General features: G+C 41.0%; 1 protein-coding gene across 1 annotated transcript in view; it reads right to left on the reverse strand.

Annotated features, from left to right (window-relative positions):
- Positions 1–19,838, reverse strand: part of PKHD1 (PKHD1 ciliary IPT domain containing fibrocystin/polyductin) — a 462,062-nt gene that overhangs the window by 218,741 nt on the left and 223,483 nt on the right. The window contains exons 49-50 of the mRNA XM_055263099.2: positions 12,007–12,202; positions 565–630 (exon numbers count right to left, since the gene is read on the reverse strand). Of these exons, the coding sequence (XP_055119074.2) occupies positions 565–630; positions 12,007–12,202 (262 nt within the window). The remainder of the gene's footprint in view (positions 1–564; positions 631–12,006; positions 12,203–19,838) is intronic.

Below are 19,838 nucleotides of genomic sequence, written 5' to 3' on the forward strand. Positions count from 1 at the left end.
GAAATCTCTGCCTTTGAAAAGATTTATTCCTCCTGCAAATGTATAGTTAAATTGATTCAGAATAAACAAAAACAAACAATGAAATACATCAGAAGGTGCTTAGGAGACATTTAGTCTTTGAGAATTTGGCTTTTTGAGTTAGATTTCATAGAACCATCTGACTTTTGAGGAGGGTTTGTTTACTCTGATTTCCTGAAATTACCAGGAACAATTAAAGTTTAGAGATACCCTGAATTTTTCTTTCCATTTGGAGGGGGCCTAATAGCCCATCTGCAGATCTGGAGTCCTATGTGCACATATGGTCCATAATTTATGAAATGTGCTTATTTACATGTTTCAATTCTTACTTTCATTGCTTTGAAAAATAAATGCACCTTTATATCCTTTTTTGACATGCAGATACATATTTTAGTTACAGGACAACACAATAGAGAGTTATCAGACATATAAGCTTTAGGACTGATATCTGCCTGTTTATTAACAGTATGACAAGGTGGAATTTGTAGAACTACTGGAGGACATTCTGCTATACTAGACACTTCTATTTCGTGTGTTAATACTCACCTGAAATAGTTGGGGGCACACCTTCCTTCACCCGGAGAATGACTTGAACTTGGCCTTCACCTGAAACTAAATACCAAAAGCCACAATTTGCATGTGATACAAAGATCATCTTAATATTAAAGACAGTCACATGTGAGAAAAGAAGAATTTATGCTAAATTCTAGTTGCCTAAATTTTCAAAACAAAAAAATGAAATCCTTGCTAATCTAACAATTGATTTCCAACATTTGATTTTGATTGCTTTCATTTGACTAAACGTAATTGCAGCAAGGTCTCCAAGAGAACTGGCACATAAACAATTAGGAAAAACAAAAACAGAAATGAAACCTTTAGCCATATGTTCTAAGGAAGCCAATGGTGTCCAGCAGGCCATATACCTCATATCCTATTTTCTCTTCATCATTTTGTAGGCTAAGCTTTTAGAATTCATGTGTTTTTCACCAATAGAGTTCAGATCATCCATGAAATGTATTTGGTTACCTTTATCCAAACAAATTGTCCCTTTAATGAAGCCTTTTCCACACCCCCTATCCTCCTCCCATCATCCAAGCCAACTGAGCACATTTAAAAGGCCTGGGGTTCATTAATTTTAAGTGTTCAATAAATTAGTGGAAATAATCAAAAGGCCTGATTCTTTCTGATAATGACAATTTGATGTCAGTATAAACCAGTAGATTAAGCTGGGAACATATGCTCCTTTGCCAAGAGAGGCTGCTATAATTAAATAGTGAATGCGTCTACAAGGTGCTCTCACGCCTGATTAATTAGTAATCAGGTGCACAAACTCCATTTTTCGGTCACACCTTGTCTCTTATTGGTTAATTACCTTTCTGCCTTATCGTTTGTCACATGAGCCACACTTCCCACCACTGGAGGGCCCTGTGTTGCTGAAGGCTGCAGCCTTGGGGACTTGGCCAAACTCACACTCTCCACTTTTGTTTTCCTGGAACCCTAAACCCTTTCCTCCATCAGATGAAATAAACAGAGGATCATTCTTTCTAAATATAAAACATAAGCAGCCAGGCGCTGTGGCTCATGCCTGTAATCCCAGCACTTTGGGAGGCTGAGGTGGGTGGATCACTTGAGGTCAGGAGTTCGAGACCAGCCTGGCCAACATGGTAAAACCCATCTCTACTAAAAACACAAAAACTAGCCATGTGTAGTGGTGCACTCCTGTAATCCCAGCTACTAGGGAAGCCGAGGCAGGAGAATTGCTTGAACCCTGCGGTGTGGAGGTTGCAGTGAGCCAAGATCACACCACCGCACTCTAGCCTGGGTGACAGAGCAAGACTCTGTCTCAAAAAAAACTAAAAAATAAAAAATAAAAATAAAATATAAGCTTCAGAATATTACAAAGAAAGTGATCCCCAAAGAGATCCATGATGAGACCTCTTCAATTCCTCTAATCTTATTTTGGTCATTTTCTCTTTTTAAAATTTTTCTAAGAATATAAAGCACGAGTTTGTGTCTTTCTCCTTACACTGCCACATGTTGAGACCTGGTGCAATGACAACATGCTCTTGACATGTTCTACCTTTATCACCACTTCCAAGACTTTGCTTAAATTGTTCCTTCATCCTGTTGCTTATTTCATGCATCTTTCTAATTTAATACTAATAATAAAGCCACCAGTCAAGGTGTCATTTCCTTTTTTTAAAATAAGGTCTAACTCATCCACTTCTGTTCACATTGATTTGTGCATTCTCTAAAGTTCAAAAGTACTTCTAAATCCATCCTGTGATATTCATCCAAAACTTGTTCTCAATTTAATAAATATTTATTGAGCATCAACTGATAATTTAAGATTACATCAATAATTAGCTTTGTCTTCAAATTTTTGAGACAGAGACTTTTCTCATGTATCTTATGAGTACTAGATATTGCTAGAAATGTAGATATTCATTTTCATGGGCCAATTTAGAAATCCTAGGTTTAATCTCGTATCTGTAGCTCTTTCCACTACACTGCACCAATGGCTTCTGGACTGAGTGGTGACTGATTTTCTTAAACCTCTACACACGCACAAATGGTCCCTACCTCCAGGAGAACTCCCTACCAAAACAGACATTGTAAAACTAAAAAATATATTGAAAATCTATTGCTCACTTCATTCATGTTGAGTGTGTGAATGCCAGTCATTGAAGAGAAGTAGTTTCAGGATCAGGACAGAGAAAAGTTAACAAAGGCAGGAAAAATTAGAAGTCTGATTTCCTATACCACCATCTACATGCCTCTGGGGGCAGAAGAGTACGAGTCAGAGGGCTATCTCTTCCCAAACACCATTTCCTGGTCATGGTCATGACAGTAGTGAATGGTGGGAAGAATGTGCGTGCTGGAGCCCAACAGCCTGGATCTGAATCCTGGCTCTTCTGGTTCCTAGACATGGGCCACTGACAAGTTATTTGCCATTTCTAAACCTCATTCATTTCATCTAAAAGTGGGAATAATCATACTATCTATCTCATAGGGCTATTAGAAAGAAAAGATAGACTAGTCCATGGAACATGCTTAGCACAGTGCCTGGCACATCATGAACAATAAACGTTAACTGTTATCAATACTGTCATTATGGCATGTTCATGATTCCAGGTGCCAGTCAACAAGGTTCAAGAAATATGCTTTTACTTTCTACTCTTTTTACAGCTGTATCTAATCACGACGAGCTGTAGTATTACAGAGTTGTAAGCAACTTAACCAGATCTGCTAAAGTTTGTTAAGTGTGTTGACTCTATAAAGAACTGTAAATGTGAAGTGTCATTTCCAATTTGAATAAATACAAAGAGGGATGAAAATCATTTGAGAATGAAGGTATTGACTTGGGAAGAGTTTAAAAGCCTTACACAATCTGTGATATTGGACATATGTTTTCTCAGTGCTTATGATTTCTGATTTTGTATTTGTAATATGAGAATGGTTAATCTTCCGTGTTTATAAATGGAGCCCCATTGTAGTTGATCCTTCCCAGATTGTAAGAAGATCTGATGCTCAAAAATACAAAAAAAAATTCTTTGGGCCAATTATTGCCAACTTTTTCTGACGAGTGCTATATGATCTAAACTTGCTATAAACACAGACATCTGGGGTGAAGAGGAACATGTGCTAAGAAAATGGCTCCTGGTAAGAGAAAAGAGAGTTACTAAAGTAGATGTGATACAAGGTCCTACCAGGTTAATGTATTATGTCTGATGAATTCTGTCCTCACTTAAGGCTCTAGGAAAGAGAAAAATTAATTAGTTCTCTCCCTAAGCAGGTCTAACTCTCTCTTGAAATTTTAGAGGGAGAAATAAGCACCCATTTATTTAAAAATAAAAAACACATGGAATCTTAGTAGGTTACAGACTCCTTCCCTATTTCACTCTTTCATTCATATTCTCGTTCTCACTTTGTCGTTTTAGTTTATGCACATATTAGGACCTCTCACTCAGGCCACATTTATCTAGTGTGTCAGCCACTGACTACACAGTGAAAGAACATAAAATAGCAACTGCAATTGGTATCTTCAAATGTCATGCAGTCCCACCCTGACTCATGACTTCTCTTTCTGTCTCTGTCTGCCCTGGACCCAAGCCACAGCTCTGTCTACCTGAGCCGGCTGTTGGCTCTCTCTGCATTTTTACCTCTTACCTCCACATCCTCTCTGTTACCTCCTCTGTTGCCTCCACATCTTTTTCCTGTCCTGACTCACAAATCTGTACACTCCTGTTCCTCCTGTCCTGCTCAGTGAACTTGACCTCATTCCCAAGAAGCTGACCTCTTTGGCTTAGCCACAGAGAAGGCTTGCTTGTCAGTTAGTCCCTGGCAGCTAAAGCTTGATTTACAGGACCACACTCCTGTCTGATTCCAGCCTCGGAGGCAGCCATGGAAGGCATCTTGGCCCTCGTAAAACACGATCCTTTAAAGGCCTTCACAGAAATAGTATATGAAAATCCTGTGATTACCTTTGAGTCTTCTATTATCCCTGCATCATTCACTTATGAAACAGTGAATTTTTGGGGAGACAAAAGGAAAAGAACTTGATCAAGACACCAACACATATGTCTGCATTAGCCACAATCCTGAAAGTTAGCTCAATTAAACCATCTTAATTAACTCAGAGAAGAATAACAATTGTTATTCTGACTCAGAGCAATGTTTTTCATACTTCTGTGGAGGTATTTCTGATTGCCCAGACCCTGCCACAGACCTACAGAGCCCGAACCTCTCAGGAGGGTCCTGGGAATAAGCATTTCAGCTGTTTACCCAGGAGGCAAAAAAAAACACAAATGTAAGGAACTAAACAAATTTTCTCATACTACACTCTTAAAATATTGTTTGTTCTCAGGAGCAGGTGTTCTCACCAAGTGAAGAGCGAGACCCAGATGGAAAAGATCCTTACTCCACAATTCGTACTTTTTTTCAATTATACCAAACCCTTACAGACCAAATCATATTCCCAAGATGTAAAATGCACAGTGGTTATTTTAGAGGCATAAAAAGTTTCATTTTAGTATCCATACATTGTAACGTATTTTAGAAAAAACAACTAACCCATTAAACCCATGATTTCATGGATATTATTAAGAAAAGTTAGGTTTTAAAAATAAGATAGTACAGAAATTGATTTAAGAAAAATATTGAGTAAATAATCAGACAAGAGGTATAAGGATATGACATAATTATGAAAATGGTACTAAAACATCTAAAGTTCAGGAAGCACAGTGTTAACTAAGTATCGTTTTTTTCTTATAAATTGAAAGAAGAAGAGTTGGTTTATAAGGTTAGGTATGTAAGCTCAGAATTAAAAAAAGAAAAGATGGTATACTAGAAAAAGCACTGAACCTAGAGTCAGAAAAGCTGTTTGAATACTGGTTGCACCACCTACGACCTGTGTGAATTAAGGCTAGCAACTCAGCATTGTGGAGCATTAACTCCTTAACCTGAGCGATTCTTAAAAGATGCATTTGATTCTAAGTTTCCTTCCCTTTCCTTTCCTTTCTCCTCCTCTCCTCTGCTCTCCTCTCCTCTCCTTTCCTCTCTCTCCTCTCCTTTCCTTTCCTTTCGTTTCTTTCCTTTTCTCCTTCTCTTCCTGCCTTTTCCTTTTGGAGTTATTTCCAACCAAGAGGCAAAATCCCTGGTCACATCCCCAGCCTCTGTTCTGTTATCTATATTTTTGCCACAAAGGTTAGTGCAGTTCCCTGAAGTCAATTCTCTACATTACTGCTAAAAATCCTTGGGGATCTTTGGGAATGAGTTTTTCATAAGAATGTAAATTAATTTATTAACTAGAATGCTGCGGATTGCCTTAGAGGGGCTCAGCATGGGAATGGCTGCAGAGTTGCAAAAAGATTCTGATTCCACTTTGCCTACAAAATCTTCCCCAAGAGGTCACGGGAGCCATTTGACGCCACTCTCCTCCTTAGATCCTAAAGGAATTCTTTTCCAGGATTTGCAGGGAGTCTTCTAGACCAGCTGAAGAAGGGAAGATCTATGCAAGCAGCCTGCTTGGCTCCAGGGCCCTTGTTGCATTGAGGAAAGGAAATCTGGGCAGTGGTAGACAGGATCAGGAGCCTAGGCCCCAACCCAGGAAAGCACTCCTGATTTTTTAGGCTCTCCCAAATTAACAGCATCTTTTCTGACCCATCTTTGTGATGAGACAGACCTGAGTTCTTCTTGGCAACTTGGCGCACACAATAAAGTCCATCTGCCTTTCCATGCACAGCCCTCTTGCCTTTTATTCGTGGTGAGGCGGACATTTGGACACAAGTGTTGGCCAGCCTGGCTAGACATGTCCTTTTTTTTTTCAGTCAGATCAGAAGGTGGTGGTGCAGCAGGAGCCTCAGCCTCACAGGCAGACCTTCTCAGCTGCCGCCTCACACAATGTCCCAGCTCGGCTGCATCTCTGCTGCATGAGTGGGGGCTGTGTGAACTCAGGAGGGCAACTGTGAATGGTGCAGCATCTGATATGAATTTATCACCGGCTGCTGGTCGGGAGGGGGATCAAGCTAGGGGAAGGGGCTGTGAGTGTTTAATGCACCCTGCCACAACCCAACAGTTTGCCCTAAAGAGCCTTTTACCAATATAAAAGGACAGGGTCAAAAGTAAGTTGACCCCTGACAGAATGTACAATTATTAGAAGAAGGCTGTGTGCGAGCAGCTGCTGGAACCCCACTGACTCTGCATCGGGCTTCCAAGAGTCAGATTATGAATAATCGACTCAAGATTGTTTTCTCCACCCTTCTCAACTTACCCCCCCGCCTCCCTCCAATCTTCTCCTCCTGTTTTGGGCAAGTCCTATTCTATTTCTACAGGAAGAAGCATAGCCCTCCCTAGCAGCTGCAGTAATTGTGTTCCTATTGTGATGAAGACTTCCTCTTGGCCACCCCCCTACAAGCGGCCATTGTGAGTGGAGAGTCAGTGATTATACGCTCCCTCTGATGCTTTGGGGCACCCAGCTGCCTAAGTGCTGACACAGGAGTGTGCAGAAGGCCAGGGAGGGGGCTGGTGGAGGTGGAGGCAAGAGGTGGGGGAAACCCACGTCTGTGAGATTGGACTCTGACACACCAGACCTTTTGCATAAGTCAAGCCAAGAACAAATGAGGCATTATCAGGCCCCAGTGTTGAGAGGTCTCATCTCCCTTTGAAGTGGAGCTAAGCGTGGGGCCGAGCAGCTTTTCCTCCTTTGGACCAAGCAAACATCCTTCTTTTGATATGCTACATGCTCATTATCTCTGCCCCATTTAATGATTTTTGATTGAAGGGTGGCGGCTGGGATGCCGAGAGGATCGTTAGAGAGGCTCCATACAGCCAAGCCCATAAGAAAGGCTTTCCTTGTGCCTGGGCCTAAATTTGGAATTTCTTAACAGTGTGCGCTTGTTCTTAGAGGCAGATAAGGGCTGAGCGTGAAATTCTTAATTAAGCAATAAATAGAGAGTGGGGTGTCAGCAGATGTAGCCAGTAGCCATGGCAACAGGAATCACATGGGCAAGGGAGCTGAGACTCGATGTAGGCCTCAGGCCTGGGCCTGACTGACAGCTGAAGAATCCTACAAAGCTTGTAAACCAGATTAATTAGCTGACTAATTATTTCATAGCGTAATGTAACTAAAAAATAAAAATAGTTCACCATGAACTGAAACATCCTTGGAAAAAAACAGCAGGGAAAGAGGCAGTGGGAAACTGGCTCTGTAAGGCAGAGACATGAGCAGTCAGGGCATCAAATCGCATGAAGGGAAAAATAGGCTTGCTGGATTTTTCTCCCAACTTTGCAAATATAAAAGAACACTTGTTCTACAGTCGTACCCATTCCCAAGCATGGCATAGAAGCTACAGTTGGGATATGCAATAATAGTTCATCGTATTCGTAATAGTTTATCACATCAAATATTGCTCCTGCAGCATCCTAGCACAAACAATAGTGCACACAAGGTACTTCACTTGTGGTCTGTTTCGTAAGTAGCTCCTTGGGCAAAATTCTCAGCGGCTTTAGAAAGGCAACATGAACCAATCTCCCTAACAGATCTTTTTAAATGAGTGAGGTTATCTTATTCTGTGGCTAACAATTGCTTAAGTGGCATCACATTTCAATCATGGGAACAATATCTCATATATGTCATATTACGGTGAATCCCATTTATCTCACAAAAATCTAGTAAAAGAAAATAGAGGGAGACCCTTTCAGAAAGAGTTATAACATATACACTGAGCTCTTGACACATGATATTGTTAATCTTCTAAAAAGAAAGAAAACTTCTAGAGAAATAGTCTATCAGGAAAACATTGGTGAAATAACATGGCACACTAACCACACTTGAATATATTTGGATGTTTTGTGCCACAATTCCAAGAGACAAGTATTTTCTTAACCTTGCTGTGTAAATAAAGCCACTGAGGCATGGAGCAATTATAACGCCATGCCCCAGGTAAAATAACCAGCCAGCCACTGATTAAAACCCTAAGCCCCAAGCGCTGGCCATGAGCTTTCCAAAAAAAACTGCATTCCGTGAAGATGTTTGCTGAACAAAGGCAAAACTTGCCTTGGTAGAAAAGAAAAATGCAAGGGTCAAAACATATTGTATGTGTATGATTTTTTTCTTTGTCACTGGGAATCCTTGAGAAGTGTTCTCCCACAACCCTGCCTAGCACCCCCGCCATCCTTTCTGGTCAGTGATCCACGATTATTTAGTGGGCAGCACACTCTAGTGGAGAGAGCCACAGCCAGGAGCTAGAATGCCTGGGTTCAGGTTTTTTCCACTCTCAGCTGGGTCGAAGATGAGTCAGGTATCTTAAATCACACATGCAGCAGCCAAACAAAGGAAATGAAGATAATTTTGATTTTTCTAAAACTTCCTATCCTGGGGGATGTGGTAAAACAATACAAAAGATGGCCCACTTAGAAATGGTCAATCAGTGAATGAAAATTCAGCCAGTTGTCAGTGAAGCAGCACTCTGAATGAAATGCCAGCCAAGAAAAGGAGCCACACCCCCCAAAGAAATCTAATATGGAATTCCGTGGCCATGATAGAGATCAAGCAGCTTCCCTACAATAAAATAAACTTCTGTATACACACATTTCCCATGTTTTCCATCCCAGGAATATGTCCACATAGACTATGTGGTCTTGACTTACACCATCTGCATAGATGAAATGTATTTTATGTAAATTATCCCAGTCATGGTCCTATAAAGTCAAGTGGTCTGAAAAAAACAGTTAAGTGAAAGTTACAATCTTATCAATATATAAAATGCATGGCACAGAACTGGAACTCTACTTCTTGGGCTCTTGCTCGGGTACCAACAACAGCAACTACCATTATGGCACTGGGAAATGCAGTCAGGTATATGGAAAACGTGGAAGCCTAATCACCACCTTGCTGAAGATCTTATAAACTTTACACAGATGATATCCAAAATTACAGCTAAATTTACACAACCCAGTATAGCTACATGGCGCACTGCCATGGAGGAGCAGGGTGAGCCTCAGTTCCTCCCGAGTCCTCATACCATCACTGCGACAGCCCAAAAATGAGAACAGACGTGGCTCTAGCCAGCTATCTACTCCATACACTCAGAGGATAAAGGAGGCACCAATGACCATAAAAGCTCCTACGGGGAATCCCTTCAAGAAGCAAGAGTCTCCAAGTTTATTAAACATTCAACAAATCCTCTGTGACTTCTTATTCCTTTTCCAACTCATATTCGAAGGAGGAGATACTAGGATATTCCAATACAAATAATTTTTAAAAATTAATAAAGGCTATCTACCTAATAGAAATGTTTTATACTAAGACATTCATTTACATCATACATATGCAGATACAGATGTACATCTACATATAAGCACACATGCACATTCACACAGCTACTTACACAGATGTGCATTTATACCATATGTGTATATATAATCGTATAATTTGCCATTAATTCAATTAATAATGCTATCATAAGGGAAGAAAATCTATAGCTGCATGATTTGATTTTTTTTCTTTGTACCATAAATGGTTTTTATATTATGTTTAGCTTATTTGAGTATTCAAATTATTTTGCAGTTCATGAACAGAATATGACCTATGGACAAGACAGCCTCTTCAGAAGCAGGCTAAGTAATGGAAAGAGAGCAATTCAGATTAAAATTTTGTCCCAGAATACATATCAAGTGAATAGCCATAAAGTTAATGGCAACTATTTACTCTTATTTATGGCTGTAGTCAGCTGAAGTGGTAAAACAATCTCAGGAATCTCTGTCCATCTCAAGTTTTTATAGTTTTAAGTTACATTTATGAATGGATCAAATCAGAAATAAACTTGGAATGGTACAATTCAGTGCAAATAAAATATACAACAATCCTTTTGGCAAAGACATAAAAAAATACCAAGGGACCACCAGACTCTCCTCTCTGATGCTATTAAAATTTAACAGTTCTGGGGCTCGCCTGTAGGTCAGACTCACTGGACTTAACGGTCAGGCACAAGTGAAAGAGGCAAAGGACGGACTCAGGACCATTGCCTCGCCCTCTAAATCCACGGCCGCCTTGGGCTTGTGGCAGGGGCTAGAACTTGTTACGCTAATAAGATCCCCTGGATTTGACCAGGATCTACTAAGAGCAATTTATAACAAAATTGTCACTCTTGAGACCTATTTAGCCAGATTCTCCTTTTTACTGTAAGAAGTGGCCTCACAATGAGCTGCGGTTAGAACAAGCAGGTACCATGGTGCTCAGAGTGACCAATGCTGACATGGTATAGAAAAGGAATATGAAATAAACTCCAGGAAATCAAAAGAAGTGGATGGTCCTGACACACTGGGATCCCGTGAAACATGCACAGTAAGAAGATAAGGAAAAACTTTTGGCCTCTGTGACTCGGCAGTCACAGTAGGGTTCCTGATTCCTTCATCCTCATGTTTATCTTGACATAAAACAGACACAGCCCACCCCTAGTGCTCATATCAGCCCTCCATGCTACTCATCTTCCTGACCTCAGATTCTCATCAAAAGTTTTCCTTCTCACCTTCTACATAACTTCCGTCTTAATTCAGTCTCTCTCTGCATTGGTACTCTCTACCTTGGACTCTCTACTGTTCCTCATACCAATGGTCATAATCAGCCATCCATTTTTTTCTCTCTTTTTCTATCTTTGAGATGGGGTCTCAATCTGTTGCCCGGGTTGAAGTGCAGTGGCATGCTCATGGCTCACTGCAGGCTCGACTTCCTGGGCTCAAGCTATCCTCCCACCTCAGCCTCCCAAGTAACTGAGACTACAGGCATGCGCCACCACATCCAGCTAATTTATTTAATGTTTTTGTAGAGATTAGGTCTCACTCTGTTGTCTAGGCTGATCTCAAACTCCTGGCCTCAACTGATCCTCCCACCTTAGCCTCCCAAGTAGCTGGGACCACAGGCACATGCTACCATGCCCAGCTTTTTTTTTTTTTTTTTTTTTTTTTTTTTTTTTTTTTTTTTTTTTTTTTTTTTTTGGAGACATGGGGTCTCACTTTGCTGCCTTGGCTGGTCTCAAACTCCTGGACTAAAGCACAGCCATCCATCTTTACATGTGCAGTTTTTCCACTACAAACAAATATGACACTGCCCTAAGACGAATTAAAGATATTATTAGTACTAACTACCAACGTCTAGTAAGCATTTTTTGTGGGCTAGGCCTTCTGCTCAAGAGTTTTACATGTTATTCTTTATTTAATTTCCTATCCTCTGAGGTAGGCCCTATGGTCATACTTCTCTATAGAGGAGTAGGCTGAGCCTTAGAGAGGCTCTGTGTATGCCAGCCGGTGAGTGTTGGAGCTGGGATTTAAACCCAGGCAATCGGACTACAGGGCACATTCACTCAACCATAACACACAGCTGTCCCTTTCAGTTCCTCAGCACTTCACAGCACAAATGTCTGGAATTGAAGGGTGATTGGTGATTTCTGACTATGTGCTCTCAAAACATTCATCCAATTGGATACTTACCCAGATAGGTGAGTTGCCTCAGCTGGCTATTGAAGAACCAGTCACAGCCTTGGTTCTGACCTGGTGATGGAAGAAATGGAAAAGACAGACCCACTCGACTCCCACATCTTAGGAGGATGTCAGGGTAAGGCGGCAAATCTGTGTGCACCAGCAGTAGGTAATTACCAGGAGCAAAGTTGTCAAAGGTTGCTGAGTACTTGAAGTGAAAGAAAAACACAATAGTGCTCATTTAGTAAAGAACCCCATCATTCCACCTACTCCACCACACCACCCTGCCAAAACAACTACAGAGAACAAAGATGGAGTAGTTTAGAAATCATACAGTTTAGACCCAGATTGTACTTTTCTTGTGGGAAATGGGAATACTTAAATCTACTTCTTAAAAAATTCATAACTAGAGCTACAAAATCAGACTATGAAGACTGAAAGATGCCATAAGGTTCATCTCGTTTAACAATCTCAGTTAACAGAGGAGAAAGCCAAGGCCCAGACATGTGAATTGACACGTCTCAGGTCAAACAGCTAGAAGAGACAAGGCCAGGTCTAGAATTCCTTTCCAGCTTTTCCCACGACTTGAAGCGAAGGCACTGCTAGGCACGTCATCCATTTATCACAGTAATAGCTAACACTGTGGGAGCATTTACTATGCAATCAGCACTATTCAGTCCTCGAAAGGCACTCCCATCATTGTTACTCTTACTGTCCCATTTTTACAGTTGAGGAAACTGAGGCAGGCAGAGGTTCAGTAGCTTGCCCCATATCACAAAGCAGAAGAGTGCAGTGTCAGGACATAAACCTAGGGTATCCACCTCCAGAGGCACACCCTACTGTTTTCACTGCATGAAAATTCTCCAGAATGCTCTCATGGGAATCTCAAGGCAAGAAAAGAGAGGCGTGCATCCTTTCTGAAAGCCATGGAGAGAAGATCAAAAGTGATTCTGTTCTGAATTCCTCATAACCATGGCAGGGCTTCTGTCTCCCTAAGATAGGCTCTCAGGACTATTAGGAAGAATGTGTATGATAAGATAGGAAGAAATACATGTGTTAAAAGTATGAAAATAAACAGGGAATTCCACTGGATTGCTGTTTAAAAATATGGAAAAATGTACCCACTTTCCTCATGGCCATTTTTGTTTTATTTTTATTTCTTCTAAAAAAAAAAAAAAAAAAAAAAACAAGATACAGGTGCAGAACGTGCAGGTTTGTTACACAGGTATATGTGTGCCATGGTGGTTTGCTGCACCTATTGACCCATCCTCTAAGATCCCTCCCCTCACTTCCTACCCCCCAGCAGGCCCTGGTGAGTGTTGTTCTCCTCTCTGTGTCCATGTGTTCTCAATGCTCAACTCCCACTTATGAGTGAGAACATGTGGTGTTTGGTTTTCTGTTCCTGTGTTAGTTTGCTAAGGATGATGGCTTCTAGCTTCATCCATGTCCCTGAAAAGGACATGATCTCATTCCTTTTTATGGCTGCATAGTATTCCATGATGTGTATGTACCACATTTTCTTTATCCAGTCTATCATTGATGGGCATTTTCCATGTCTTTGCTATTGTAAATAGTGCTGCAATAAACATACATGTGCATGTGTCTTTACAGTAGAATAATGTATAATCCTTTGGGTACATACCCTGTAATGGGATTGCTGGGTCAAATGGTATTTCTGGTTCTAGGTCCTTGAGGAATTGCCATATTGTCTTCCACAATGGTTGAACTAATTTACATTCCCACCAACAGCGTAAAAGCATTCCTATTTCTCTGCAGCCTCACCAGCTTCCATTGTTTCCTGACTTTTTAATAATTGCCATTCTGACTGGCATGAGATGGTATCTCATAGTGGTTTTGATTTGCATTTCTCTGATGATCAGTGATGTTGAGCTTTTTTTCATGTTTGTTGGCCACGTAAATGTCTTCTTTTGAAAAATGTCTGTTCATATCCTTTGCCCACTTTTTGATGGGGTTGTTTATCTTTTTCTCGTAAATATGTTTAAGTTCCTCGTAAATTCTGGATATTAGACTTCTGTCAGATGGGTAGATTGCAGAAATGTTCTCCCATTCTGTAGGTTGCTTGTTCACTCTGATGATAGTTTCTTTTGCTGTGCAGAAGCTCTTTAGTTTAATTAGATCCCATTTGTCAATTTTTGCTTTTGTTGCAGTTGCTTTTGGCATTTTCGTCATGAAGTCTTTGCCCATGCCTATGTCCTGGATGGTATTGCCTAGGTTTTCTTCTAGGGTTTTTACGGTTTTGAGTTTTTCATGTAAGTCTTTAATCCATCTTGAGTTAATTTTTGTATAACGTGTAAGGAAGAGGTTCAGTTTCAGTTTTCTGCATATGGCTAGCCAGTTTTCCCAGCCCCATTTACTGAATAAGAGATCCTTTCCCCGTTGCTTGTTTTTGTGAGGTTTGTCAAAGATCTGATGGTTGTAGATGTGTGGTGTTATTTCTGAAGTCTCTGTTCGGCTCCATCGGTCTATATGTCTGTTTTGGTACCGGTACCATGCTGTTTTGGTTACTGTAGACTTGCAGTATACTTTGAAGTCAGGTAGTGTGATGCCTCCAGCTTTGTTCTTTTGCTTAGGATTGTCTTGGCTATACAGGGTCTCCTTTGATTCCTTGTGAAATTTAAAATAGTTTTTTCTAATTCTGCGAAGAATGTCAGTGGTAGTTTGATGAGAATAGCATTTAATCTATAAATTACTTTGGGCAGTATAGCCATTTTCACGATATTGATTCTTCCTATCCATGAGCATGGAATGTTTTTCCATTTGTTTGTGTCCTCTCTTATTTCCTTGAGCAGTGGTTTATAGTTCTCCTTGAAGAGGTCCTTCGCACTGCTTGTTAGCTGTATACGTAGGTATTTTATTCTCTTTGTAGTGATTGTGAATAGGAGTTCATTCATGATTTGGCTCTCTACCTGCCTATTGTTGGTGTAAAGGAATGCTTGTGATTTTTGAACATTCATTTTGTATCCTGAGACTTTGAAGCTGAAGTTGCTTATCAGTTCAAGAAGTTTTTCGACTGAGATGATGGGGTTTTCTAAGTATAAAATCATGTCGTCTGCCAAGAGAGACAACTTGACTTCCTCTCTTCCTATTTCAATGCCCTTTATTTCTTTCTCTTGCCTGATTACCGGGCCAGAACTTCCAATACTATGTTGAATAAGACTGGTGAGACAGGGCATCCTTGTCTTGTACTGGTTTTCAAAGGGAATGCTTCTAGCTTTTGCCCATTCAATATGACATTTGTTGTGGGTTGGTCATAAATAGCTCTTATTATTTTGAGATATGTTCCATCAATACCTAGCTTATTGAGAGTTTTTAACATGAAGGGATGTTGAATTTTATCAAAGGCCTTTTCTGCATCTATTGAAAAACATCAAGTGGTTTTTGTCTTTGGTTCTGTTTATGTGACGGATTACGTTTATCGATTTGTGTATGTTGAACCAGCCTTGCATCCCAGGGATGAAGCCAACTTGATAATGGTGGATAAGTTTTTTGATGTGTTGCTGGATTTGGTTTGCCAGTATTTTATTGAGGATTTTCACATTGATGTTCATCAGGGATATTGGCCTGAAATTTTTTTTTTATTGTGTCTATTCCCAGTTTTGGTATCAGAATGATGCTGGCTTCATAAAATGAGTTAAGGAGGAGTCCCTCCTTTTCAATTGTTTAGAATAGTTTCAGAAGGAATGGTATACCAGTTCCTCTTTGTACCTCTGGTAGAATTCAGCTGTGAATCCATCTAGTCTTGGGCTTTTTTTGGTTGTAGGCTATTAATTAGGCTATTAATTACTGCCTCAATTTCAAGGCTTGTTATTGGTCTATTCAGGGATTCAGCTTCTTCCTGGATTAGTCTTGGTAGGGTGTACGCATCCAGGAATTTATCCATTTCTCCTAGATTTTCTAGTTTATTTGCATAGACATGTTTATAGTACTCTCTGATGGTAGTTTGTATTTCTGTGGGGTCAGTGATGATATCCCCCTTATCATTTTTTATTGTTTCTATTCGACTCTTTTCTTCTTTGTTAATCTAGCTAGCAGTCTATCTATTTTGTTAATTTTTTCAAACAACCAGTTCCTGGATTCATTGATTTTTTCGGAGGGTTTTTTGTGTCTCTATCTCCTTCAATTCTTCTCTGATCTTATTTCTTGTCTTCTGCTAGCTTTTGGATTAGTTTGCTCTTGACTCCCTAGCTCTTTCAATTGTGATGTTAGGGTATCAATTTGAGATCTTTCTAGCTTTCTGATGTGGGCATTTAGTGCTATAAATTTCCCTCTTAACAGTACTTTAGCTGTGTCCCAGAGATTCTGATACATTTTCTCTTTGTTCTCATTGGTTTCAAAGAACTTCTGTCTTAATTTCATTATTTACCCAGGAGTCACTCAGGAGCAGATTGTTCAATTTCCATGAAATTTTATGGTTTTGAGTGAGTTTCTTAATCCTGAGTTATAATTTGATTGTACTGCGGTCTGAGAGACTGTTTGTTATTATTTCAGTTATTTTGCATTTGCTGAGGAATGTTTTACTTCCAATTATGTGGTTGATTTTAGAATAAGTGCCATGTGGCTCTGAGAAGAATGTATATTCTGTTGATTTGGGATAGAGAGTTCTGTAGACGTCTACTAGGTCCACTCGATCCAGAGCTGAGTTCAAGTCCTGAATATCCTTGTTAATTTTCTGTCTCATTGATCTAACACTGACAGTGGGGTATTAAAGTCTCCCACTATTATTGTGCGGAAGTCTCAGTCTCTTTGTAGGTCTCTAAGAACTTGTTTTATGAATCTGGGTGCTCTGGTATTGGGGGCATGTATATTTAGATAGTTAGCATTTCTTTTCTTGTTGCATTGTTCCCTTTACCATTATGTAATAACCTTCTTTGTCTTTTTTGATCATTGTTGGTTTAAAGTCTGTTTTATCAGAGACTAGGGTTGCAAACTCTGTTTTTTTTTTTCTTTCCATTTGATTGTTAAGTTTTCCTCCATCCCTTTATTTTGAGCCTGTGTGTGTCTTTGCACATAAGATGGGTCTCCTGAATACAGCACACCGACGGGTGCCTGACTCCTTATCCAATTTGCCAATCTGTGCCTTTTAATTGGGGGCATTTAGCCCATTTACATTTAAGGTTAGTATTGTTATGTGTGAATTTGATCCTGTCATCTTGATGTAATTTGGTTATTTTGCACACTAGTCAATGCAGTTTCTTTGTAGTGTCATTGGTCTTTATATTTTGGTGTGTTTTTATAGTGGCTGGTACCGGTTTTCCTTTCCATATTTAGTGCTTCTTTCAGGAGCTCTTGCAGGGCAGGCCTGGTGGTAACGAAATCCCTCAGGATTTGCTTATCTGGAAAAGATTTTATTTTTCTTATGCTATGAAACTTAGTTTGGCTGGATATGAAATTCTGGGTTGAAAATTCTCTTCTTGAAGAATGTTGAATATTGGCCCCCAATCTCCACTGGCTTATAGAGTTTCTCCTGAGAAGTCTGCTGTTAGTCTGATGGGCTTCCCTTTGCAGGTGACCTGGCCTCTCTGGCTGCCTTTAACAGTTTTTCCTTCATTTCAACCTTGAACAATCTGATAATTATGTGTTGGTCTTCTCATGGAGTTGGGGTTGGTCTTCTCATGGAGTATCTTAATGGTGTTCTCTGTATTTCCTGAATTTGCATGTTGGCCTGTCTTGCTAGGTTGGGGAAGTTCTCTGGATAATATCCTAAAGTGTGTTTTCCAGCTTTTTTCCATTCTCCCTGTCTCCTGGTACTCCAATCAATCATAGGTTCAGTCTTTTTATGAAATCCCATATTTCTTGGAGACCTTGTTCATTCCTTTACATTCTTTTTTCTTCTCTGCATGTCTTATTTCAGTGAGGTGGTCTTCAAACTCTGATATCCTTTCTTTTACTTGGTCAATTCAGCTGTTGATACTTACCTGTGTGTGCTTCGCAAAATTCTCGTGCTATGTTTTTTGGCTCCATCAGGTCACTTATATTCCTCTCTAAACTGGATTATTCTAGTTAGCAATTCCTCTAACCTTTTATCAAGGTTCTTAGCTTCTTTGCATTAGGTTAGAGCATGCTCCTCTCACTCATTATAGTTTTTTAATACCCATCTTCTGAAGCCTACTTCTCTCAATTTATCCATTTGATCCTCCATCCAGTTCTGTGCCCTTGATGGAGAAACGTTGTGATCATTTGGAGGAGAAGAGGCACTCTGGCCTTTTTGGTTTTCAGCATTTTTTCGTTGATTCTTTTTCATCCTTTTGAGCTTGTCTAGTTTTGGTCTTTGAGGCTGTTGACCCTTGGATAGGATTTTTGTGGGGACCTTTTTGTTGTTGTTGTTGTTGTTGATGCTGTTGTTGTCGCTTTCTGCTTGTTTTTCTCTCAGGTCCCTCTTCTGTAGGGCTGCTGCAGTTTGCTGGGGGTTCACTTCAGGCCCTATTCATCTGATTTGCTCCCGTGCCTGGAGATGTCGCTCAAGGAGGCTGGAGTACAGCAAAGATGGGTGTCTGTTCCTTCTGGGACCTCTGACCTCGAGGGGCACCAACCTGATGCCAGTAGGATTGCTCCCGTATAGGGTGTCTGACAACCTCTGTTGGAGGGTCTCACCCAGTTTGGTGGCACGAGGAGCAGGACCTGTTCAACAAAGCACTTTGTCCCTTGGTGGAGAGGGTGTGTTTCACTTGGGGGAAACCCACTTGTCTGGGCTGCTGGGATTCCTCAGAACTATCAGGAGGACAGGCCAAGTCTGCCGGTCCACGGAGACTGCAGCTACTCCCTCCCCACCAGGGCTCAGGCCCAGGGAGATATGAATTCCGTCCCTCAGCTTCTGGCTGGAGTTATTGGAGATCCTGCGGGGAAGCCCTGCCCACTGAGGAAGGATGGGTCAGTTAGGCCCGAAGAGGCACTCTGGCTGCAGACAGCCACAGCTGGTATGTTGGGCTGTGGGGACAAGTCTTGGGACAAAGCCATCCAGCCTCCCTGGCTCCAACAGGGAAAAAGCGCAGCCTAGAGCTGCTATAGAAATGGGTGCTGCCTTTCCCCCATCCACAGAGCTTAGCGTGTTAGGCAGTTGCAAGTCCCAGTGCCGGCTGCTGCCTCTCCTGAGCTCCAAACTGGGAGCTCAAATGGCTTAGACAGCAGGCAGCTGCAGCCGGTGCTGGTCGCCCCTCCCCCACCCGGAGTTTGGTAGGCTTAAGCAGATTCCAGCTGAGAAGCTGTAAGAATCTGCTTAGGGCGCTAGGCCCCGGTGGTGGTATGGGTTCGCGAGTGGGATCTTCCGATCCATGGGTTGCACAATTCCGTGGAAAAAGCAGTTTCCCCGGCTGGGTAGCGGCTCACTCACCGCCTCCCTTGGCTGTGGGGGACGGAGTTCCTTTTCCCCGTGTGGCTCTCAGGTGGGCCACCGCACCACACTGCTCTTCCTTCTCTCCCTTGGTCACGCCAGCCTTCTAGTCAATTTTCATCAGAGAACCTGGATACCTTGGTTGCCGATGAAGGCTTCACATGCTTATTATGTTTTTGTTTTGTTTTTTCGATGGTAGCCTCCGAACGTCTCTGCTTCCAGTAGGCCATCTTGCCACATGGCCATTTCTATCTTCACTGCTGTTATTTGTCTCCCTTAACCCAATCCAGCCTGGGGACTCATATAGACTTCGATTTGCAAGTTAATCTTTGACCACAAGGTGGCAGTATGCAATGTATAAATGCTTCGGTAAGGTATTTTTTCTGGCTACAAACACTTCTCTCTAGGGTAAATTCGCTATTAACCAATAAGTTTTAAAGAAATGCAATCCTATAAGATGTGTAGAGGTTGTTTCTCATTGTATTAATAAATTTAA

Source organism: Symphalangus syndactylus, chromosome 23, assembly GCF_028878055.3.
Source record: "Symphalangus syndactylus isolate Jambi chromosome 23, NHGRI_mSymSyn1-v2.1_pri, whole genome shotgun sequence".
NCBI lineage: Eukaryota > Metazoa > Chordata > Mammalia > Primates > Hylobatidae > Symphalangus > Symphalangus syndactylus.